The sequence below is a fragment of the Colius striatus genome, chromosome 10, assembly GCF_028858725.1.
Source record: "Colius striatus isolate bColStr4 chromosome 10, bColStr4.1.hap1, whole genome shotgun sequence".
NCBI classification, from domain to species: Eukaryota; Metazoa; Chordata; class Aves; order Coliiformes; family Coliidae; genus Colius; species Colius striatus.
In genome coordinates, this window is record NC_084768.1 from 9797324 (window position 1) to 9813163 (window position 15840).

General features: G+C 39.4%; 1 protein-coding gene across 1 annotated transcript in view; it reads left to right on the forward strand.

The window, feature by feature from the left end:
* The first annotated feature begins 49 nt into the window (after positions 1 to 49).
* CDC73 (cell division cycle 73) overlaps positions 50 to 15840 on the forward strand; it is a 101301-nt gene continuing 85510 nt past the window's right edge. Inside the window, exons 1-7 of the mRNA XM_062003856.1 lie at positions 50 to 289; positions 5793 to 5898; positions 6802 to 6871; positions 7808 to 7870; positions 7960 to 8012; positions 9738 to 9826; positions 12026 to 12242. Coding sequence (XP_061859840.1) covers positions 159 to 289; positions 5793 to 5898; positions 6802 to 6871; positions 7808 to 7870; positions 7960 to 8012; positions 9738 to 9826; positions 12026 to 12242 — 729 coding nt within the window. The 5' untranslated portion in view covers positions 50 to 158. The remainder of the gene's footprint in view (positions 290 to 5792; positions 5899 to 6801; positions 6872 to 7807; positions 7871 to 7959; positions 8013 to 9737; positions 9827 to 12025; positions 12243 to 15840) is intronic.

Below are 15840 nucleotides of genomic sequence, written 5' to 3' on the forward strand. Positions count from 1 at the left end.
CCCCTGGAGGAGAGCGACGTCATGACTTTGGCGCTGCTCAGGCGTTCGCGTCGGGCAGCCCCGGGGCCCGTGGGCTGTGGCGGCGGGGTCCTGGCGCGGTTGGCAGAGGGGGCCGTGCCGGAGCGCGAGCGGCGGCGGCCGGCGGCTCCGGAGCGAAGATGGCGGACGTGCTGAGCGTGCTGCGGCAGTACAACACTCAGAAGAAGGAGATCGTGGTGAAGGGCGACGAGGTGATCTTCGGCGAGTTCTCCTGGCCCAAGAATGTCAAGACCAACTATGTCATCTGGGGGTGAGCGGCGGGGCCGGGGCGGGCGGCCGCTCGCCCGGGGGAAGAGACGGGCGCGGGGCAGACGGAGAAGTTGCCCCGAAGTTGCAGGGGAGAGCGGGGGAAGCGGGGAGAGGAGTCCCGCCGCCCTTCGCTGGCTGTGCGGTGCGGGGAGCGCGGCGGGTGGGGGCGGGCGGCCTGGTTGCCGCGTCCCGCAGGGCCCCGCGGGAGCGCCCCGGGGCCGAGCGCCGTCTCTCCGCCTCGGCGCCGTGCCCGCGGGGAGAGGGCGTCCGGGCGGCCCGCGGTGGGCCGTGTCTGCCTCCTCCGAGGTGCCGGTAGCCTGGTCAGGCTGGGGGGGTCTCGCCGGCCCATTCAGGAAGGTTCCCAGCATCTCGCCCGGCCAGCGGCCGGCCGGAGCCCCTGCCCTGGGCCCGAAGAGCAGCGGGGCCGGGGCGAGGCCTTTCCTCGTCTATCGGCCTGTCCGTGTGACCCGGGGGGACTGGAGGGTCGCAGCGGGGCCGGATGTTGCAGTCTCATGCGATGAGATTGCAGGTGGCAGCTGCTTGAAGTTTTTTCCTGGGTTTTAGGTGAACGACAGGCGTGACATACTTACAGCCCCCGTTTATCCGGGCTACTTCTCTTTTCCCGGAGCATTGTCCTGGTGTGGGGGAGTCGATGAGATCCAAACCGACGCTCCCGCTGTGGTCAGCTGTGAGCCCTTGTGAACTATGTGGGTGCTTTACTCTTCTGCTCAGCCTGCTCCTAGCGGAGGCCTCTTTCTGGGCTGGACATGATACAGGCTGTTTCCTAGTTGTTCTTATCATGATAAACAAGTAGAGGTAATGTTTCTGTTGCTTAAGCGATTTTTAGGTAAAGTGCTTCTTTTTAGAAAACTTATAAACCCCGGGGTTTTATACCTGTTGAATTTTCTAGTATGATCTCTGTTGCTTACAGTGCAAAGGAGTTAGTTTTCATTCTTTTTCCCTTTGACCTTAGCAGCTGCTTGCTTTTATCCTCCTAACCAAAAGGATTTCAATGTATCTCTTTTAAACCCAGGAGAAAAGAATGCTGCTTATTAAATACCGGATAGCAAATGTTTTGGGCTCTATTCAAAGAGAATGTGTTATCCCGTGAAGCTGGATGGAAAACCATAAGAATCTGCAGTTTGTTTTCCAGTTTTCATAGTTATGATATGAATAGTAACAATGTAATATCCTGACTTCTAATGCAGGCAAGAAAGGAAAGAAACTTAGTTATTAACTTGTAGACAGATCTCTTAAAACAGGTTTTATTTTGTACTCTTAATTGAAACTAGAAATGTGCTATTTTATTACCCATTTCAAGATTTCAGAAGCCATTTGAGATTTGTTTGCTCTTTCTGGCTGAGTGGAGGATTCTGAGGAGACTGAGGAGAAAAATATTTGCATAAGCAGTTAAGTTTCAAAATTCTTGAAAAGTCTTAGTGCTATTTTTGCTGAACAACCGTGTAGACAGTTGTGGTGGTTTCTTTGGTACAAGTTGCTTATCCTGAGCAGTAACAAGTAATGGTTAACTAGCCAGACAAGTTTCATTGCTCTTCTGTAGGGTACAGAGAAACTGATACACTAGCCTAACTCTGCTACTGCTTAGGGGAGCTTGAGTTAGGCCCAGAAATTTTTAACAAAAAATGAAAAGACAGCAGCTGGAGAGAAAAAAAACTCGGTTGTATATGTTCAGGCAGCGTTGTCTTCACGATCAAGTTGGAACTGGGGGTGAACAAGCTGATCCTCTGAGCAGAACAGCAGCAGTAACTCTGCAATAGCTGTTTATATCCTTGGCTCTCATAATAGATGTGTTGTAGAATTTGGAGAGGTTTTTTTTTTGGTTTGTTTGTTTCAAGTAAGTTGGTAAATCTTGATTTAGCCCAAACCTTTGTTAGGATCAAACTGCTGTCAGTTCACAGTGTTTCTTGTGAGCCCCTGTGGAATTACATGTGTGTAATATTTAAATTGAAGACACTGTACAAATGAGATCACCTCTGAAAGCTGTGCTCCTTAGCCTTGACACTGCAGTTCAGGAGCTGTTAATTTATGTAATTACCAGACTTTATGAGCAACACTTTCATAAACTTCTAGGATTCAAACTCTTTTATATTGAGGTCACTTGATGGGATCGAACTGATGCTTGCTCTGAGCAGTCATTAGTGGCTTAGCCTTTTGTGGAGCAAATCCTGGTTTCTGTTGTAAGTGTCCAGTTCCTGCAATTGCATCTCTGCTGCCAGTCTGGAGAGAGTAATGCAAGTCTGAACAGCGGTGGTGGCATTCTGTCCCTGCTAGAATTAGAAGTAGCCCTGCTAGACATTTAACACTGACTCCTTGAGCAGCTTAGCTGGCAGAAGTCAGCAGCGCTGCCTAGCGCCACCTTCTCTCTGTGCTAGCACAAGTGTCAGCCAAAGAGTAAATTGGTCTGAGGAACTAAGCCAAATTAAAAGTAACTCAGAGGGATGGCGGGATGTGGATGGGCACAACATGACCAAACTTAAAAACAAGAAGTAGAAATTAATTTTAATGCAGGTTACTTTCTAGATAGTATTTATGTGAGTAATTCTGCTGCCACATGAAGGCAGCTAATATGAAGTGTTTTGTGTGTTCTGATCTAATGCCGATCTGTGGCCCTTGAAGAGTGATTATAGAATCTGTTTCAAAACCAAAGGAAGGAATCAGTCTAACAGAGAAGCTTATTTGCTTTATTTACACAGCAGAGGGGCTTGTGTGCACAGCTGAGGAGTTTTTAAACAGTGAGCAGCTGGTCACTGGTATTGTAATTTGTGTGATACTCTGCATGCCTAGTCTTGTGTTGTTGAGAATAACTACTTTCTTCTGTGGATGAGACGCAGGCCTTCAGTACCTCTATAAAAAAATCATGCTTTGAAACATGAAAGAGGAAATAAAGCAGTTAAAAATGAATAAGAACTGGTGCCCACAAGTTGAGGGTAAATGTGTTTTCTAATGTTAAAAACAAGCAAGAAAATCTTTCTCCCTTGTAGTATATGAACACTTTCTCCACTTTTTAAGATGGAGCTTTACTTTTTTTAAGAGATGCAACTTTTAGTAACCATTAAAGCAAAAGCTAAGATCTGAATCTTAGCATTTTAACCTTTTTTTCTGAAGCAACTGGCACCATTTCTAAATATGAGAGATAAGAGATTTTTTTTTTTTTTTGCCACTTTGGGTATTTGTAAATTGAATGAAATAAGCTACCTTCAGAGCAGCTTGCTTTTAGCTCTCTATTGAGCAGTTTCTTTGTATCTGGAGAATCTGAAAGGAGCACAAACTGATGCTGAAATGTCAGTTTAGGCTTAGATTTTCTCCTTGCATACAATCACATGTCCATCTGATGTCCTTGTAATAAAACATCCTCTTAAAACCATAATGAGCGTGGGGATGTTTTGCGTGTGTGGTTTAAGTGATGGAGTACCAGCTGTGCGTTGGCAAGGCCTGAGGCTTTGTAAGACCATATTTTCAAATTAATAGATAACTACTCAGTAATTCTCTAAATGATGTCATTTATTGCCAGAGATCACTAAAAACATGCATAGATGACCAGATGGACTTTTTATAGAATGTTTGGTTGATATGGCCCGATTTAAAGAAATAATGAGGTATTCTGAAGTGAGATCATCTAAAATGTTAATTTTAAAATGAAGTGACAACTGTGTCATGTGACATAGGCTTCACTTCAGAACCAAGTCCAAGTGGAGGAAGCTTTTCTTTCTACCAGTACTCTGAGTATGTTTAGATGCCACTTTATCAAAGGTAGTGAAACAGTAAAACACTCAAATTCTTTGCTGGGGAACCCCGTTCTGTTGGCTTTAATTGAGGCAGACTTGGCTTCTTAGCAGCTAAAAGATACTATGTCTCTTCCCTTTGCTCTTCAGCAACAAAACCTACCCACACAGTCCCACCTCATGCAGACTTAAGTGTTTGGAAGGAAGAAACAGTGATAGAAAGATCCTTTATTTTATCCTTCTCCTGGTATTTTGAATCACTTTTCTCTGCATGTTATTCATGTATTGGTTTTCTCAGGCATCATTATGAAAGTAATGTTTTCAACCTTACTGCCGGTAATGAGTTCTGAACAACTTACTGAAAGCTTTCAGTTTAGATAATTTCATAACAGTAATTGCAAGGAAAGCAGCAGTAGCATTATATCCACAGTAAGGAGAAAACACACTTAACACTTCTGTTTCATTTGGTAGATGATTGTTTAGCTCTTTCAGGTTCAAATAAGTTACGGTTGAGTGGTTTTTTATTTGCTCTCCTTTCTCACAGTGAGGTTGGCACATACGTGGTGCTCCGATGCTGATGGTGAGCAATGGGTAAACCCACTGTAGCTGGAGGGAAAACTCCTTCTGAGGGGTTAAGTGGTAGTATTTCTTCCTTAAATCTCTGATTTGACTAAAATTCTGTGACAGTCTTAAATTTTACAATTTTGGCTTGTTTTATAGGTGGGTCATCTTCCTCAGGCTTTGAGGTAGCTGGTTGAGGCTGAGGACTGGGTGGTGTGCAGGAGCCCTGTGCTGCTTGGAGCCAGGGTCTGGTGGGTTCCAGGTGTGGGCAGCAGGATCCTAGCTTTGCTTTATTCCCTGCTCCCACTGGGGGCTGTGAAATTGGCAGAGAGGGCCATTACTCAAAGCAGTTGAAGTGTTTAGGAATCAGGTTTTGTTTTGAAACTGGGACAGGCATTGCTTCCCCTACAAAATCTAGTAACAGCATCAAGGGGTGAATCAAGGAATTATGTTTGGTGCATATGGCCTTGTTTTGGGGGATTGTTTTTCCAAATTGTTAAACAGAACAGATGCCTTTTTAGACTTAAAAGGCCTCTCTTTCAAACATACTATTTTGAAGCTGAGATGAAATTTGATGCTGTCATGTTGCTCTGATGTAGTCAGACTTCAGTATGAGAGCTGGTTGTGATTCTGTAGCCCATTTTGGTTTTGCTAGTTTTGTGTATATTTAATTTCTAGTCTCTCCTTACATCGACCTTTCAGAATAATGTTTAACCTTTTGCTTTCTAAACTTCATGGGATTTGTGTATTGTGAGTTCTTCACTGTATTTTCTGTAGTGGTGAAAACTCCTTCCTGTTGTACCTGAAGAGAACATCATACTACTTTTTCATTTGCAGTTCAGTTATGTTCCTCTAGCTGTCGCAATCAAGGTAGACAGTTCCTTTGATAGTCAGAGGAAGTATTTTTGAGATGTGGGAGAATGTGGTTTTCCAAGTCTTGCTTCTTCCGTCTCATACTTTGGATTATTTTGGCCAGTTTTTATAATTAATTCAATAGAGGGGCTGCAGGAACATGCATCTCACACTCATGTTTGTTAACACAACTGATAGGTCACTGGTTTGGTGACTGCCTGATAATAGATCTACTGCTTTTTTAACAGTTATCTGAAAAAAAAACAAAAGAGAACTTTTCTAAAAAATTTTGTGCAGAGACAGAAAAGAGAGTTTAGTTGTTTAAATCTTTATTTCTTGATTTTACAGGACAGGGAAAGAGGGCCAACCCAGGGAATACTACACTTTGGATTCTATCTTGTTCCTGCTCAATAATGTGCACCTTTCACACCCTGTTTATGTCCGCCGGGCTGCGGTAAGTAGATGATGTGTGCATAGTTCAAGCAATGATAGTGACATTTAAGTGTATAAATTTGTCTGGGGAAAGGGCACAAGATATGCAACTCTCTGTGTGCATGTGTGTTTTAAAAAGACCACCTGTACATAAGGATCAAATGACAGTTCCTATAAAGGTGGAGTATTTTTCTTGCCAGTTTGTTTCCCAGTAGGTTATCCCTTCAAACCACCAGGCAATAACAGCAGCATTTCTCTTGATATTCTGCTGTCGTAATTGTCTTCAGCACTGTTTCAAAAGTGCCGTTGTCCATCAGTTCTCTGTTGTGTGATCCCAGTCTAGCTGTTCTTTAGTGCCTGAGATTGTAAGGATCTACAAAACAAAGTGCAACACAATAGCTTTGGAATGGACTCAGAAGTATGCCATCTAATTGCAGAAATTACTGGATAAGCTCTATAAATAAATACAGGGGAACTCTGAAAGTACTCTTGATTTCCATTTGACTGCTTTCTATGAGTCCACACTTGATATTCTCCTGTGCCACATAGTTACTTGATGGAGCAGTGCCATGTGGTGTACATGCCTGGAACCACAAAATTGCAATACAATGCTTTTGCATACAGACATTGACTCCTGACAGAGAAGAATGTGTTTTAAAAGCCTGTTCTTAATCTTATTTGCAACTTGAAGCGAAGGAGGGAAAAGACATCTTCCCTTTCAGTTTTAAAGCAGATAGCATATTTCATTTTGTGTAGTTGAACATCCTCTAGGAAGTAATGTTATTTTTAACTATCAAGCTTATGCTTTTTTGGTAGGCAGAACACACATTCCTGTCTTCTTGTGAATGAGTAGTTTTCGATAAAAGTTCAGCAAGAGGCTTTCTGAGGGAATAACAGTTTAACATCAAGTCTACTGTCTTTTCAGACTGAAAACATTCCTGTGGTAAGACGACCTGATAGGAAAGACTTACTTGCATACCTAAATGGGGAAACATGTGAGTGATGCTTACTTTTCAGTTGGACACATAGTGTGCTTTATTGCTTCATATTTATGGGACAAGTGAAGGGGAATGGTTAACAATGGTCTGTTTGCAGCTTAACTGAAAATGTTCCATCTTCTCAGAGTTAAGATTTCTTCTTTTGTTTTTAATTTCGTTTTGTTCTGAACTTAACTATTTTTATGGCACTTAGAGAGGAGCTGCATTTCTACATGCATTTTTAGAAGTGAGATACTTTTTAATTATTATTAACACCTTTTTGGTTAGCAGTCATATTAGAATGCTTAGTGTTTCGATTTTTTTCTTTCTCTAGACTGTGGGAAACTGAGTAGTGTGTTGCTCTTGATGTAACAAGTGTGTGGGATAAAATCTTCAGTGTAGTAAAATGTATCACGTTACATTTTTTTAACTATAGTCAGAGGAAAGAGATTTCTCTGAAAGAAAGCTAAATATAGCATTCTTTTGTAAGTTGCTCTGCTTTGTAGGTGGTGGTAGAATTTCACTGTAATAAGAGATTATTTCTGTAATGTGAGCAGTAGTTTTTTATATATTTTAAAGGGACCAGCAGGTTGTCTTTTTTACAGAAACTAGACAAACTAGTAGATCATGATTCCGGGTTATCTTTGCGACTCACTTTTCTATATGGTATCTACAGATCACAGAATCATAGAATGATAAGTCTAATTTATGTTGGAAGGGGCCACAGGAGGTTATCTGGTTCAATCTCTTTTTCAAAGAAGGGCCAAATGACCCTGAGCAACCTAATCTGACTTCATATTCAATCAGGTTCTGAATATTTCCAGTACCAGTGTTTGACTATCTGATTAGTTAGAATTTCCATTGTTGCAATTATCTGTTGTCTTTATTCCTTTTGTGCTTAGAATACTTTTGCAAATCTTTTGTAATTAAATGAAATGTTGTGTTTGATTACAGCAACCTCATCGAGTATAGACAGAAGTGCTCCACTTGAAATTGGTCTTCAAAGGTCCACTCAAGGTACAGTGTGACTAAAAAGTAACTTGGAGGTTTATTTTATGAAAAGCTGCTACAATCCTGCATTTTTCATGCCATCTCTTTTCTTGTAGTTAAAAGAGCAGCAGATGAAATATTAGCAGAAGCAAAGAAACCAAGGATAGAGGTAATAACAATAACTGCCATCATTACAAATTGGGGGTGGTGGTAAATTACAGTATTTAACTGTTTTTGTAGCAATTCAGTTGGGTTACACGTCCTCTAGGGTCACACAGGACTTCTCTTAGTGTGAACATGAAGCGGAAGGAGTTAGAATTTAAGCCTCTGATTTAAACTTGGAATTTTAGTTGCTAGATGATGTTGATGAAAGGGGAAAGCTTGACCACATCTGTAAGTGGCTGCTGTATTATAACCTGCCTGATAAGAGCTATGGGATTGGAATAAATGCTGTTTAATGACTGGTTATGGTTATTTGCCAACCATGAGTTGACATAACTGAAATGCTGGGTTTTACTTGCTATTTCAGTCTCTCTGTAGCAGTATATGAGCCTGTCTCTGTGATAACTATTTTCTCAAGCTTTGTCTTAGGTAATTAATTTAGCAGTGTATTTTCACAAGTACCTTTTGAATAGAAGCTGTGTGTCTAGTTGTTATGCACATGTATCACTTAACTCTGCCTGGTTATAAAACTGATCTGTTGGTTTTCATGATTTATTTAATTTTTGAAAAAATATATGTTCATCTAGTTGTCTCCTCCCTGAAGTTTTTATCAATCCAGCTGTATATATTCAGAGTACTGAGGCTTTAGATTTCTTCTTAGAAGAAGAAATATCGACATAGATAATTCCCTTTTTCAGGAATTGGATTTGAACGTTGTTTGTACTAAGCTATGACTGCAATCCTAAATCCTGAATCCTAAAAACTTGATTCATTCTTAATGGCATATAAATAGATGATTAGTGTGAGATGACCTACTGGTGATACTACCTGATGTGTTTGTTGTGCCAGTATGTTCTGAAACTGTAAATCTTCACCATCATAATCTGTAGAATCAAGAGCTCTATGTATGAACCTCATGAGCTTATTTTTATTTCCTTGCTGTTCCAGCAGCTCAGAGTTTGTAAAGTCTGTTTTAAGCTATTTGAGATCATCTCCGTGTAGAGATTCTGGGTCTCCCCTGATACATGAGCATGACTGGTTTTCCTTCCTTCAACCTTTCCAGAGAGCTGCTAGCAATAGGACAGGCTTGATACTGATTTAGGCTTTGTGGTGAACTAAGACAGATTGAACACAGGTGGTACCAGCATTAAGAAGCTGAAAAGATGGCATAAAATTACATCTCTCTGCTGCTTTCTCAAATTGCACGTCTGTCTCAAACCTGACTTGAGTAACTGTAGGCTTCCTTACTTTTGACTTTTTAAATATATTTACTAGGAATGCCATTTAGCAAATTGCTACATCAAGATATAACAATTCTAAGCAGTTATTTTCACTGATTAAATATCTGGGCAAATTTGAGTGTCTGGTAAGTTTACCTTAAAATATATATACGTCTGTATATGTATTGTCCTACCTGAATATAGTCATTCTTTGGCAGCTTCAAGTTCTCTTGACTGTTTTTTCTATTCTTCTAAATTGTTGCTTGAGCAAAACTCTTTGAGGGAATGGTAGTTTCCTTTTCATTATTCTAATTACACTTTGTGGCTCTGGAGAGGAGTTTTCCAGAATGTTACTGTACAGTTAATGCTAGTGTACAGATAAAAAAATAATTGGACACATTTGTCCTTGCAAATGTGGAAAAGAAATATCTGAATAGCTTAATTTCTAGTTATATTTATTTATTTTTCAAGAAAATGTAAACATGACAATGACCCATGACTGTTACTGCTAGGATGAAGAGTGTGTGCGCCTTGACAAGGAGCGGCTGGCAGCCCGGTTGGAAGGGCACAAAGAAGGTATTGTGCAAACGGAGCAGATCAGGTAGGAATACTTATTCTTATGGATAATACTTAATTAAATGGCTGTTAACAATTTGTGTGTTATTCAAGGCAGCAGTTATACTTTTGTCCAACAGCTCTCAATAGAAGTCTTCCCTCCCTTAGGGGCTATCATCAGCAATGCTTGAGGAGGCAGAATTTCATGCCTGGTCAGACCCTTGTTCTTGAGTGGAAGTTTAGATAGCATGAGATTTGGTTTGTCTTCAGGAGTTAGCAGATTGTTGTCTCTTCCTCCCACCAAGTCTGCCATTTCTGCTTTTTTCTGTCATGGTGTTTATCTAAGCAGTCAAATACAATGAGCAGAACTGCAAGGGGAAGCAGAATGTCTCTTGTTTCTAAGAAAAATATCTTGTTTTGAGGAGTATCTTGCAGGCCAAGGGAGATAAACATTGTGAGAACTGATAAAGGGTAACCTAACCTCTGTTTGACTCCCTACAGAGGTGAACTTGCCTCTGAAGAGGCAGTAGTCTACCAGAGGATAATGCACTGTCATTGCCAGAAGTAGTAATCAGTATTCACGTGCTTAAAAACTTGCTCATCAACTTTCCTTTTCCAGAATTTTACAAAGAAGGACATCTGGTTTTGAGTCTTACACCATGTCTTCTCAAAGCCAAGCAGAGAGGAAGTGGAATTCTGGCAAGATTGGTCTTGAGCTTAGTAGGATACCAGGCTGTAATAGCTCTTTTTCAAAAACCTGAGTAAAGGTAGCAGCTAAATTTCTTTAGCGTGTCAGCTCCCATCTTGTAACGTGGAAGTCATGCATCCTCCAGTGAATGTGTACAAGTGAGAATGAACTGACTCCTTTGTCTACACTTGATTTTGGAGATAAGTAGTTTCTCTTGATAGACCAACTGCACTCTTGAGAAATTTCTCTTGAGCATAAACAATACTGCAAATGCTTGACTGCTTTTTCCTGGGATGAAATGTAAAAGTTAGACTTGGCACAATTAGTATAGCGTAGTTGAGACATTTATAGGACCCATAATTACACCTAATCACATAAAAAATACATATTTTGAATGTCATCTTCCTCACCATCTTTTCTATAGATGTACTTTAAAGGAAACTATAGAGAAAAAAAACCCCACATCTGGTTGTCATATCTGACTTAAAATCAGAAAGTCTAAGGATCAAACAATGTACACACATTGTTTTGTATAAACTGGTAATTCAGGTAGTAGCTTGAGTGTATCACACTTCATTTGGAGTTGGGACAATCCTGCAGTGACGATTACTGAGTATTACTTGCAATTATTTTGTAATCTATATTTACAGATTTTTAAATGCTGAATGTAAAAGACTGCCTATTTTAAGAAAGAGCAGCTAACATTTCCAGGCAATGAGTTTGAACTTTGTGCTTGTTACAGTTGTTGCTTTGTTTATCAGCAGCACAAAAAGTTTCCTTTCCAACAGCTTACTTGTAAAAGAAGAATACTTTACAACGAGTACTTGTATTAATTTTTCTGTGTAATTTCATTAAAAAAAATCAAGTAAAATTGAATTGGGTATGTGCTGTGAGGATTGTGGAATTAGTCCTTCATCTTCCTTCATTTCACCTGCAAAGCAATAGGGCTGACCATTTGGCAATGAAATTCTGTGTTTACAATTAAAAGCAAACAGATAAAGATATAAAGATGTTGCACTCTTGGACTAAACTAGGCAACCTCAAACACAGATTAATGTGGACAAAGTTACTACCATCTGTTGTTTGTTTGGTCCACATGCTCTGAAGAGGTAACACGTTTTCCAAGTGGCCAAGTCTGTGTAACAACAACTCAGCCCAAATTTAGATTAATGTTTTGAAAGCCTTAGAGCAGCCAGGAATTGATTGGGCACAAAATTGTAATACATTAAAAATAACAGAGAGATGAAATTCAGATGATGTTGTAAGTGGAAGTGTTAGTCCTGATGCTCTACATTTGTAATCTTCTGCTTGTTATAGTTGGGGTTTTTCGACATATTTTTGTGCTAATGCTGGGATGGAGTCTTTTATCAGAAATTTGATTCTCATGCCCAAAACAGCAATGCGAAGCTTATGTCATCTTCAAGTATATGTAAGGTAACTGTTTTATTATGGCAAAGCCTTAAACGTCAAGCAGGGTGAAGCTACTCATTCACAAGTTCTTCTAGAAGAATTGTTTGTGCAACTATTCAGTTTCTTCTGTTATTTTTGCTCATTTAGATCCTTGTCTGAAGCCATGTCAGTGGAAAAAATTGCTGCTATCAAAGCAAAAATCATGGCAAAGAAAAGATCTACTATCAAAACTGATCTGGATGATGACATAACTGCTCTTAAACAGAGAAGTTTTGTTGATGCTGAAGTGGATGTAACCAGAGATATTGTCAGCAGGGAGAGAGTATGGAGGACAAGAACTACAATCTTACAAAGCACAGGCAAGGTAATGCTCTGGGTACCAAGCTATTTTTATGGTCTAAATGCCAAACTGCATTTTAAATTTTCTATATCTTTAGCTTGTTAACTATAGATGATTGTTCTTAGGGATATAGGTAGAGGTAAGCTTGGAGGGCTGTGGGCACAGTGACAAAACAGATTATGAATACATTTTAGGCTTACTGGAATGAAGTATCTCAAAATACTTGCTTCAGCTGTTTAAAATATACCAAGTAATTGCTCTTAAACAAGCTGTCTGGAGCCCTACAGTTGGGAGGGCTGTATGGAAGTACCTGTGAGTTTGAAGTGAACAAAAGCAGGGAGTAACTGATAGAAGTAGAAACGTGTACTTTGAAAGCCCAAAGGCTGCTAAGCTGTGGAAGACACCAAGGAAATTAGGAGAGAAAATGCTGAAATAAATAAAACCAGGAAATGTTACCATGAGGAGGCTTTTCTGTGTGTTTTTTGTCCTTTCATGCTCCTTTAATCCATGTCTTGACCAAGTGCAGCTAATGTGCCATCCAGAACGTGGTTGCGAGCACAGCTGACAGCTTGCTCTCTTTGTACAGTTAGACTTGCTTTATTGCAATGATACATGACACTAAATTTCTCAAGGACGCAGTAAGTCAATTTGTAAAATACCATAAATGTCTGTTTTCCTGAGGTTGTTAGCAAATTGCATCTTTTGTCTTCACTACTTCTTTAAGTACTGTCACAGGAAAATAATGTTTAGAAGTAAATGAGATCCCAGTTTCCATTTGTCTTACACAGCATTTCATGTACTGCTCGTTTTCACAACCTGGTCTCATGGCATTAAGTGGTAAAATAAGTTCATTCATGAATTACAGGGTAATTACTAGGTATGTGGCACGTACTTGCGTGATACATGCTGGGTGAGTTTTCCTGCTTTGAATCTGAGAGATTTATAGCAGTCCTGCTGCTGAACAGTTGATAAATTGGTAATGTTGTAGTCATTGAAAATGTTTGTACTGGAAGAATCTGCATCGTGTTGCTTCCTTCAGTGACTCGTTCACAGCACTTATGTCTACCTGTCTTCCAAAGGAAACTTGCCCAGATACTAGGGAAAGAGTTACATGCTGAGTGTTTTCTTGTAGTACCCTTTTAACAGCAGTGAGATTAGAGAGTGATTTTAAGCAAAACCTACCACGGGGAGAAAGACAAGCAAGATATCAAGTTTCTTCTTGGACTCCTGCATGCTATTGCTTTGGCCTTATGAATATAATAGGTATAATAGCAAGTCTTTGTTTCTATTTGTGCAGGATTTCAGGAGCATTCTTGGTAGCATGAACAGAAATCGTGGAATGTTAATGTTTGTATTTTTGTACAAGTAACAGTGTAGTAGATGGGGAAGCATCACTTGTTACCCAGGGCTGTGATTTAAGTGGGTTTTTTTGGTTAGTTGGTTGGTTGGTTTTGGTTTTTAAAGGACCTTTGTGAGAACCTTCTCAAAAGGTGTTGGGAAACTCAGGTATGTTCTGTCAGGCATATGATTACTTATCTACTTGTCTATTCATTTAAAAAAACCTGTAGATTAAAGCAGCATGTTGCCTCTCTGTAAATGCTGTTTTGACTTTCCTATAGGATACTTGAATTGCTAATTTCCTTGGTAATTCTTTTTATTTTAAATTTTCACTACCTGCTAGGTGTAGATTTATCTGCAGTCTCTTCAATCCTAGAATGCTAAAACCAAAATTGACTTCAGCATTAGTTTACATACCATGTAGCATCTGACTTCTTAACATCTGATTTCCTTTAGAACTCAATGCTAACAAAGAGTGAGCACCCCAAAACTTCAGTTTGATTATTCTTTCAAAATTTGCTACAGTTTGAGGCAACTCCTCCAGCTGTCTTCTACAGAGGAAAAACTCCTGTATGTGAACTTTCCCAGTGTTCTCTGTACTAAAAAATAAAGACGCAGCGATAGCTTGAGATGCAAAAGGAAAACACTGAGAAGATCAAGCCACAGCAAAAAGAAAATAATCTATTTTTCCTGTGAGTTTTCTGGCAGGTTTCCTCTGATTTTGATGTGTTTGAAAAAAGTACTGATTCCTTCAGCAAGAAGCTCCTCAAAGTTCTATGTAGATGGCAATAATCTTAACTGTATTTACTCTTTCCTGTTTTGGACACATTTTCTGACTCTGCAGCTTGCTTTTTACTTAAAATAGTCTTTTTTGCTTTATAGAACTGTTCCAGGATATTTTTTTTAAGTCTCCAGTGATTCTTCAATGTTCTCTTTCGACATCTTTAGAAGTTGTCATGATAGTCGCATCCTGCCCTTTTAGATGCTGCTTTAATTATCTTTTGAAATGACCTTCGTTGTTTTGTAGCTCCCCTTGCTGAAGTTATGGTGGTGTGGTTTTTTTTTCCCCTAGCTCTAGGGCTTTTTGTTTACAATAATGTTGGATTGGATGCATTGACACTCCTGTTGTAGAATATTCTTCAGCAGTTACCTCTCATCTGAGTGCTTGCTTGCTTATTTTTATATTTTGCTTAGAACTTATTGTTTAGGTATTTTTCCATAGTCTTCTGCCTGATTATTATGCAGTTCTACCATCTTTTGAAAAGATACTCTTTGATTTAATTGCTAGTGGATGAGTCATCCTGCACTGTGTGTTTTAAACATCCCTTGGCCTTCCCCAAGTCTGTAGTGTAGTCTTCTAGATTTTATGAATAATGTGACATTCTTATGTAATCACTTTTCAGAGCTAAGCTGAATCTGTTTAATCTAAGAGGATTTTTTTTCCTCTTGTAGGTTAATTTTAGAAATATTTGAGAGGATATATTGTTCAAAGCAATTTAATTTCAAGTTGGACTAAAAGCATGCAACATAACATGATTGTTTTGATGAGTCAGCTGACAGTCTAACCAACTGAAAATGTAGTCAAATTTCAAATGCAGTTTGAAAGTACTTGCTGCTAGAGCTGCTTCTGAGTTCCTTTATCGTTCTTTTAACAGCCACAGGTGTTGGAGGCTTTGTGAAATTAATGTCTTCTGTTTGTTCTTACTCTTTATGTAGTCCTTCTCAGTCTTCACAAACACAAAATTACTGTCTTCAGACCTGATGCAGATAAATATGCTGGGCAGAGAAGCTTAAAGAAGAAAAGATAAAAATTATTTAGTCTGTAGATTGATACTTGGACAAAGTTTCTTGCTGCAGTAAGTGCCTCATTGCGTTTTTTTGTTGGGACTTTTGTATAAAGCAGACATAATAATTCTGGGCGCTTACATTACCTTGGAAGGATATGAATCAGTTCTTGATAATGTAGTCATGCCACTGAGTATGGATTCTGTTTCTGGAGAACTGATTAAGTTTGTGAGATTTTTATTTGTGTTGAATCAATTTGAACTGAAATATTATCTGGTGAAGAGATGTTAGAATTAGTATTGACACTTTTGAAACTGCAGATTTTAGAGGAAAACTGTAGCAAAAATTACTTCTTTATTGGGATAACCTTTGTATGTGGAACTGGCTTTCTTCTCCAGTAGTTTTGACTCCACACCATTGTGTTTGGGGTGTTAAGTTTTGATTTACTGCGTTTCAGCTATGTTATGTACATGTTTTTAGATAAATGAGTGGTTATTTT